We start from the raw sequence: 8,856 nt of genomic DNA, 5'->3' as shown, positions 1-8,856 counted from the left end.
CGGGGCGGGGACGCGACCTGGAGCAGTCGTGTGGGACTCGGCGGAGGGAGAGGCGCGGCGCTCCCCCCGGGGGCGGGGCCGTGCGGTCCAGCCGCCGGGCTTCTCGCCTGGCTGGGGAATTAGGTGACATTGCGCCGGATCGTGTGGCCAGGCTGGGGTTCCAGGTGTGGGGCTGAATACAGATGTTTCCCGGCCCTGCTTGGCGGTGAGCTCTGGGACGATGGCCTGCAGTCGTGCCCTGCCTGGGGCTGGGAGGACACAGCCCTCGGTGACCTCGGGCCACCCATGCGTAGCGAGCTTGTGGAGGAGGGAAGGGTGTTGGGTGATCAGCGGGCCTTTTTGTCTTGTCTTAGCCCTGTCCATAGTCTCCGCTGTTTAGGAGGATGTCAGCATCTTGTTGGATTCTAGGCCTGTCAGTGATGATTTATTTTCACACTGGGACTTTCCTACAGGTGTGGGGCTTGCTTTCCGCGGAGACTTTGTCTGGTGGCGCTGGCTGTGGAATAAGCTGCACATCATTGTGCCTGGATGTAGTGTGAGCTACACATAGTTTGCAGGTCACCACAAGCAGGATTAAAGTTCTTGGATTGTTTGGGGTAGAGCTTTTACTCTTGTGATGGTCTTCCCCCATAGAAACATCATCAGTGGCTGTGATGAGATGTGTGACGTAAGTGGTTCTTGCCCTGGGTTGGGTAGACTGTTCCAAGCCGAGCTTTGGTCCTGGTCATTTACTCCGTGTTCGTTAGAAGAGTGTTATTTGGAAAGCAAGGCAATCAGTGCATTGGGTGCCTGCGGAGGGGAGTGGTTTTATCTGTTTGCTTGGACTGGTGATAGCATTGTTAGAGGCATTGCTGTTAACTTTGTGTATTCTTTGCACATTCCACTGAGCGCCCAGTGAAACTTACAAAATTGTATGATCAGTTCCCCTTATTTGAGTTACTAGGATTAACAAGGCGTGTTTTTGCATTTCGTGCTGTTCAGTGCTTAGTGTTTACCACTTGTCTCAGACAGGTTAGTGAGACTCAGTTGTACACACACTGTAGATGAAAGCACACTAGTGCACGGTGCAAATTAAGTATTTTACCTTCACCTGTCAATAAGGATGCCAAGAGTATGTGCATTGAGAACTGAGCTGAATTAAGAAGTCAGGAAACTGATGAGTCTTTTTCTCTTGAAACACTGCCTCTGCAATGACAATTTTGTGATAGAGGAGATATTTGAAGTTTATTAACTTATAATGTGCTTCTTCAGTTTAATCACACTCATAACCACATATGACCAGTGGTGCAGTTCTGATATAGAGTAAATGGTTTTGGGGGAAAGGGAGACAATCTGTTACTGTGGTACTGATTAAGTTAATAGGTATGTAAATGAATCTATGTTCTTGCACTCAGCAACCTTCTACTCTCACTTAATGCATGTAGTGCTATTGCTCCCCTTTTCATATAGAAGTTACATATCTTCCCTTTTCTCTTAGATTCTCCCTTACTCTAAATATTTATATAAAATACTATGTAAATTGAACATAAAGCATTGAAATTGTATGGGGAAAATGATGGTGATTACATTCTATGGAAATTCAGGTATTTGAAAGGGATTTCAAGTTTATCAGTATCATCTGTTTCCCCCAGCCTATCTAACATTTAGCTTCAAATATTTTCATTTCAAATTTCCATAGGACTTAAAAGCAATGTCAAATGTGAATGTGTTACTGATTTTCACTAAAAAAGCATTAGCGATAGTTATGAATCATTTGGTTTAGCGATGTGTCTTTGTATCTTAATCTCCTCTTGTCACAGACTTCCCAGACCACCCCAAAAACTTTATAGTAGAACTTTCAATAGAAAAAAACCAAAAAGTATGTATCTGTAATCTGGAATTCTTTTCTCACTATTGAAAGATTGTTCAGTGCTTGCCCTAAACAACTAGAGAAGTGTGATTGAGAGATTTCCCATCCTAGATATTTCCATCATGTGAGAACAGATCATCTGTGACTGAATGTCATCTCTTTTTTTTTAATGTTGAGTTATGCATCTCGTGCACAGAAATGCTGTTTTGTACAAGGTGTGTCTTTGTACCCAATGTGTAAACAGTGGACATGCCATGTTAACTATGTGTTAAATCTGCAAGTAAAATTATGCCTCTTCAGGCATAAACTGTTTTCCTGCTTTGTTATAGTTCCTGGTAATATCAGAAGTTAGTGTTTCTGCAGTATTTAAATTTGATTGCTTAAATGCTTTCAAGGGTACTATCATTAACTGTATTAGTAACTTGATATTAAATACGAACTATAAGAGACCTGGTCAAAACTTTGCAGTATCTATAATGCTTGCCATTGACTTTCAGTTACAAATAGACAAAGACTTAATGTTTATTCTTAAAATAATATACAGGCATACCTTGGAGATATTGTGGGTGCGGTTCTAGACCACTGAGTATTGCAATAAAGCCAGTTGTAATCTTTTTTTCTGGAGGAGGGCCTTACCTTCAGTTTGTTAGAAAAATGCAATATCTATGAAGCACAATAGAGTGAAGTGCAATAAAATGTGGTATGCCTGTATTAACCAGGAAAGTCATGTGGTCAGTAATAATTACATATGTGTACATATGTTGCTGGTTAGTGATTCAGGCTCAAAGGTTAGAGTAGAGTGGACAGTACCAAGTTTATTTCCTTCAGGTCTTGGTGATCTGGGATGGACAGGTGGTTTCCCCTCTACCACTTATGCCCTGGATTTCTAACTTCTGCATTAATTCTGCGATTCGATATCAGCATTAAGGATGCTTTCTAATTTGATGTACGTGTCTTACGGAGGTGCTTCTAAAGAAACCAAAGTAGTATTATAAGGTGGCATATAGAACCCAGTAAGTAGTCTGATATGAGTTTGTTTTATATATATATATATATATATATATATATATATATATATATATATATTTTTTTTTTTTTTACTTTCCCATAAACTGTATGCTTGTTGGGAATCTCTGTATTTGAAGAAGGTAAATATTTGGGTTCTTAAGATGAAGATAGGTTAGAAATGATTAGAAAAGATAGGTAGGATGGATGCAATTTCAAATATGTTTAGTCTTATTTTAAAAAAAAACCTTTTGTTGCCGAAACCGGTTTGGCTCAGTGGATAGAGCGTCAGCCTGCGGACTGAAAGGTCCCAGGTTCGATTCCGGTCAAGGGCATGTAACTTGGTTGCGGGCACATCCCCAGTAGGAGGTGTGCAAGAGGCAGCTGATGGATGTTTCTCTCTCATCGATGTTTCTGACTATCTATCCTTCTTCCTTCCTCTCTGTAAAAAATCAATAAAAAATATACTTAAAAAAAAAAAACCTTTTGTTAAGGGCAGTTTATTTAGCATTATCTATATTGAAACCAAATTTATCATGGATGTAGCTAATGGGATTTACCTGAATATTTTGATTGAGTTAAGGAAAGAAAGATAACACTAAAGCTTTTTGGACAGTGCCTCATAAAATTAAATATCTGTTTCAGTCTTTACTATGACCCAGGCATTCTATGATGTTTACAGATACAACATTGAGCAAAAGATGAAAATCTTCACCTGCTTAGTGCTTCCATTTTAGTGATATGAAATGAGTAAAATATCTATGATAATGGGTGCTATGGAAAAAAATAAAGCTGGAAAGGGCTAGCTATTATGGGTTGTTGTTGTTTTTTTTGTCTCTGTTTTTATGCCAATATCATACTGTTTTTATTATTATAACTTTGTAATATAGTTTAAAATCAGAAAGTGTTATGTCTCTAGCTTTGTTCTTTTTTCTCAAGGTTGTGGCTATTCGAGGTCTTTTGAGGTTCCTTACAAATTTTAGGATTGTTATGCCATTGAAATTTTGATAAGGATTGCATTAAATCTATAGATGACTTTGGGTAATATAGATATTTTTAACAATATTCTTCTAATCCATGAGCATGAAATATCTTTCCATTTATTTTGTGTCTTCTTCAACTTCTTTTATCAACACCTTATAATTTTCAATGTACTGGTCTTTCATCTCCTTAGTTAAATTTATTTCTAGGTATTTTTTTAATGGGATTGCTTTCTTAATTTCTGTGGCATTTCATTATTAATTTATAGAAACGAAGTAGAATTTTGTATATTGATTTTATATCCTGCAACTTTACTGATTTCGTTCAGTAGTTTTAACAGTTTTTAAGGTGGAGTCTTTATAATGTTATCTGCAAATAGAAGCTTGTGGAAGGTCTCTACAGTTTTTTGTTTGTTTTCTTTTAAAAAAAACCATTTTTATTGATTTCAGAGAGAGGAAGGAAGAGGGAGAGAGAGAGATAGAAACATAATGATGAGAGTCATTGATTGGCTGCCTCTGGCACACCCCCTATTGGGATCAAGCCTGCAACCTGGGTATGTGCCCTGACTGGGAATCGAACCCTGACCTCCTGGTTCATAGGTTGATGCTCAACCACTGAGCCACAACGGCTGGGCTGTTTGTTTCTTTTCTAAGGAAACAAAGTTATTAGTTGACAGTAAGGATGAAGAAGTAGTGTTAGATTTGAGCAAAGAGGAAATTATAATATACTTGGTGAGCTTTCAAATCAAGGTATGGCTGAATGGGGTAGTTGGTTTGTCCAGTTGTGAGCAAGTTTATTTGTGAATGATCTAGGGAAATGTAGTAGTCTTTTTTCCAGGACTCAGTTATGTTAGTCCATAGGCCATCCTTGGAGAATAGTCTGCACATTCATCATTATTGTATCTTCTAATTGAAGACAGTGTCATATGGAACAATTCCTGAATCATCTTGGATTCACACCCCCCCCCCCCCCCCGCCCGGGGTTCTTTACTCCATAGTATATTTCCAATAGTAAATAATTAAATATGTATTGAGCACCTACTGTGTGTGCTAATCCCAAGAGATAAAAAAAAAAGAAAAGAAAAAAAAGAATCAGTTTTGCTGTCAAATAGAGCCTGCACAATTTCATTTTGTAAGGTCGTTTATAGCTTGGATGTTAGTGAGTCTATAAATTCTCTCTCTGCTCTTGTCTTAGTTGCTCTCAGTTTTCTAGGAGTGGTGGTGTCTAATTTTTGTATGCTTACTTGTCTTATGTGCCTCTTAAAATACCAGCTCCATCCCTGAGATTTGAGGGAATTTGAAGTTTATGGGCACTAGTTATCAGCCAAAACCTTGAAGCTGTGAGAGTGTATATGCTGCTCTGGAAAGCGATTAGAAACCAGCTGGCAGCTCAAGCAGTAGACATCATCTTTGCATTCCCAAATTCCTATAGGAATCCCAGGCATATCTAATCAGCATTTTTCTGAAAAGACTCCATTACTAAGGTTGATCATGAGCTGAAATACATAGACTTTTTGAACATGTTATTAAATCTACTGTTTTACTCCATCCTTTGCCTGGAAGGAAATAGCTCATAATTGATTTGTCTGGAAATCTTGGAAAAGAAAACATTTTATCAAAGAACAGAGAACTTTGGAATGTTATAGGTCATTGGAAAAAATGTTCAGATGCTTCTTTCCGGCAAGTGTTATCAAACTGTACATATATCTGGATTTAGATATGGTTCTGATTAAAATTTTGTTTCTGGAAGAATGCTTTTTTATTGTAATGGTTGTCTTCTAAAGCAGTGTTATGATCTTAGTAGCCTTTCTAAATTTCTCCTCTTAAAATTAACAATACTGTAGTTCTTTTTGTCTTGAATTTCTTCCACTTGTTAAATAGTAGGACCTCGTGGGACATTTCACGTATGCACTACGAAGAATAGAAAATGCCTTTGTGTTTGTATGATTGACTTGCCCTCAAACAGTGTTTGTTTTTCAAAGATAAAGCTCATTTTGAAATTATTTATTCATGCCTAGAATAACTTGTCAGTTTTCCAGTAATGAGTGAACTGGAGCACTGAACTCTTGGTTTACAAAGGCAATGAAATGAAAGCACAGCAGAATTTATAGTATAGGATATCTCACTTGGGAATAAGCATGAATAAAAGTTTTATAGAACAAGGCCTTCCAAAACTTTTATAAAATATATAGTTGTGACTATATAAAAATGAACTTTAAAATAATATTAACTTAGCTGCATTAATTCAATTACTTTGCTTTCTAGTGTTACTTTTAAAAACTAGTTATAAATTCCAAGGTCAAATAGAAATTACAAATTATAACAAAAGTACAGAACCGAAGCAGCATTTGGATAATGGCAAATCTTTCCTAGTATTTTCCTTCATGTCTTCTGCATAGTTTCTGATGAAGAACAATCAGTAGTATATGTTCCAGGTATGATTTTCTATGTTAATTTGTTAAGCTTCATTAAGTGTTTAGAGAAAGATGAAACATTAGGATAACTTTGCAGTTATAACTGAATGTGGAACAGTTCATTAGAACCTAAAATAAAATAAAAAAATTAAAGAAACCTTATTAGCGTTCAAAACACTGCCTTATACTTTATGTATTAGGGAGCAAGATATTTTCTTCTCCTCCTCCTCCTCCTCCTCCTCCTCCTCCTCCTCCTTCTTCTACAAATAAGAGCCTAAATTTAATATTTCAAATAAAAGTGTGGAAACTTCTTGACATAAAGTTTATGTGATAGACTCTTTAAAGTTTACTGGTTATTACAGATGAGTAGTAAAACTGGACTATTGAAAGTACCCCAATTATGTGACAAATCAGGTCTTTAATTCCCCTAGAGTGAGTGTATTTGTGGCATGTTTTAATTTGTTGGTTTCAATATAACATATGAATGTGCCAGCACCTTTTAAAAATATTTCAGTTGAATCTTAATATATTCAAAACATAATTTTTTCATTTTTCATTATTAATTAAGAGAGCCTTAAGATGAATAAGAGTTTTCCATATCACATCCTATAAAATAGAGGATATCAATGGAGAAGTTGATGGTGGGGGAGGGGAGCTTAAGAGAATGAGAAGATATAATTTTGAAATCTTATTTGATGCAAATCCTTAGGGATCTCTACAGAAGGAAATATCAGATCAAGACACAAGTCGATGAGTCCAAAAGCTAATGTTAAACTTAAGACTTCCAAGGAGACTGCTGCTTCAATCTCCATGGAGTCTTTAAAAGGTGCAGGAGATTCCGTAAATGAACAGGTCAGTAATTTATTTTTGTTCACATTCTACAATTTTTTATAAATGTTGATCAGTTACTAATTTTTCTTTGTGCACTGTCAATTGATGGCTGTTGGTGCCAATTCAGTGCCAACAGGAATTCCTGATTTGGGTTGCAATGAAGAGGAAAACAATAGTGTGAAACAGCTCAGTTGCGATACATCAGAGCTATGGAAACAGCATGGCTGTGGAACAGCTCAATAGAGTTATGGCTCAGTTAGAAGCAGCATGGCTGTGAAGAGGTAGTACGCAGGGTGGCCCTGGGGTGAGGCCCTTTTGGGTGAGGCAGTTCTGCTCTATTCTGGTCTTTTCTACCTGCTTAGGTCCACTTCACCCTGCGCCAGTCATCTCTGCTCTACTCTGCTCTGGTTTCACCTCCATCCTGAAATGCAGTTTTCAATCTTAGGTGGAAATGGAAAGTGCATTCCCAGAGCCAGAAGGGAGCTGATTTAAAATGACTGAAGTCCCCACCCTGGTCCCTGATTGGTCTGTCCTCATGCACATAAGGACTCCAAATACTCATAGTATTGGTCCAAAAAGCACTGTCCTGATTGGTTAGGATGGAGCTGCTCTATTGGGTGGTGAAGCTGTTGAAAGCAATACAACTAGGTCATTCGAGTAAGCCTGGGAAGCTTCAGCCCACTTGGTTAAAACACGATTCCAGGAACTCCTCTATGAGAGGTGTCTCAGATGGCAGAAACTCAGTGGAGGAAGGCAGTTCAGTGAAGGAAGCAGGAAGCTTAGTGCAGTGCAGGCTTCTCCCTGAAGTGCAGTTTGTATGAGAGACCCCTGTTCAGAAATGACTGCTAGGCTCTGTCTTTTTATTTGTTTGTTATTGTTTTTAATTTAAGCTCAGTTAAGCCACCAGGAGTTCTTCTTGGTAGGGTATCTTCTTTCTCAGGGACCACATGACCAGTAACTGATGTATGTGGGTAGAAGAGTCCTTGAAAAAACATTAGATGATCTATACGCATTCTGAAAAGCTACAGAGGATTCTTGGATGTTTTGATGATGCTTGGTATGAATATAAAGCATTTAGCTCCAAAATATTTGGGCTTGCTTTAAATCTTAATTAAGAAAATGTATTATCTTGGTATGTCTCAAAAGACCTACCTTCTGATCTGTGTGGAGCTAGTAAATCAAATCCACAGCAACTGTATTTTGGTTAGGTGTCCTTTATGATTTCTGTTCATTTGAATTTGTTAGTTAATGATGAACAAGCCCTAAAATATAAGAAAGATGTTTTCATTAAAAGAAAATTAGCCAGCATTATTATTATTGTTGTTATTTTCTTCACTTGGAAAATAATATCATAAAGACTTTTTCTGTAAAGAGCCAGATAGTAAATACTTTAGCCTTTATGAGCCACATTGTGTCTGTCTCAAGTATTCAGCTCTGCCACTGTCGTGTGAATAGAGCCATATATGTACCAGTGTGTAAACGAATGTGCATGGCTGCATTTTAATAAACAGGGGATGGGCCAGATTTGGCTTGTAGCTGTTGTTTACCGACAACTGTCCAAATATATTTGGTTTTTAAAGAATATTTAATTTTATAATTTTTTGAAACCTTATATAAATGAGCTTATACTTTGTATAGTGTGTGATTTGCATTTTTACTCAACATTATGTTCATGGGACTTATTTATGTTGTGTATAGTTATATTTCATTTTTTCACTGATATTTCAGTTAGGGTTTAGTCATTTATTTTAACTGAAAATACTAAATACTTGCTACA

General features: G+C 37.3%; 1 protein-coding gene across 6 annotated transcripts in view; it reads left to right on the top strand.

Moving 5' to 3' along the window:
- The window catches only part of KIAA1328, a gene marked incomplete at its 5' end in the record, with an annotated part of 171,547 nt that overhangs the window by 386 nt on the left and 162,305 nt on the right, over positions 1-8,856 (top strand). For 3 of the 6 annotated variants that reach the window (XM_080686364.1, XM_080686367.1, XM_080686365.1), the window contains 2 exons: positions 6,234-6,269; positions 6,958-7,100. The exons of 1 other annotated variant lie outside the window; for it this stretch is intronic. In XM_080686364.1, coding sequence (XP_080542490.1) covers positions 6,234-6,269; positions 6,958-7,100 — 179 coding nt within the window. Of the gene's footprint in view, positions 1-47; positions 206-6,233; positions 6,270-6,957; positions 7,101-8,856 lie in introns of those variants that run through there. 2 more of the 6 variants (XM_080686368.1, XM_080686366.1) reach the window with 2 other exon arrangements.

Source organism: Plecotus auritus, assembly GCF_963455305.1.
Source record: "Plecotus auritus genome assembly, chromosome: 8".
NCBI lineage: Eukaryota > Metazoa > Chordata > Mammalia > Chiroptera > Vespertilionidae > Plecotus > Plecotus auritus.
Note: the sequence above shows the minus strand (reverse complement) of the source record. Positions and strands in the feature narration are given on the sequence as shown.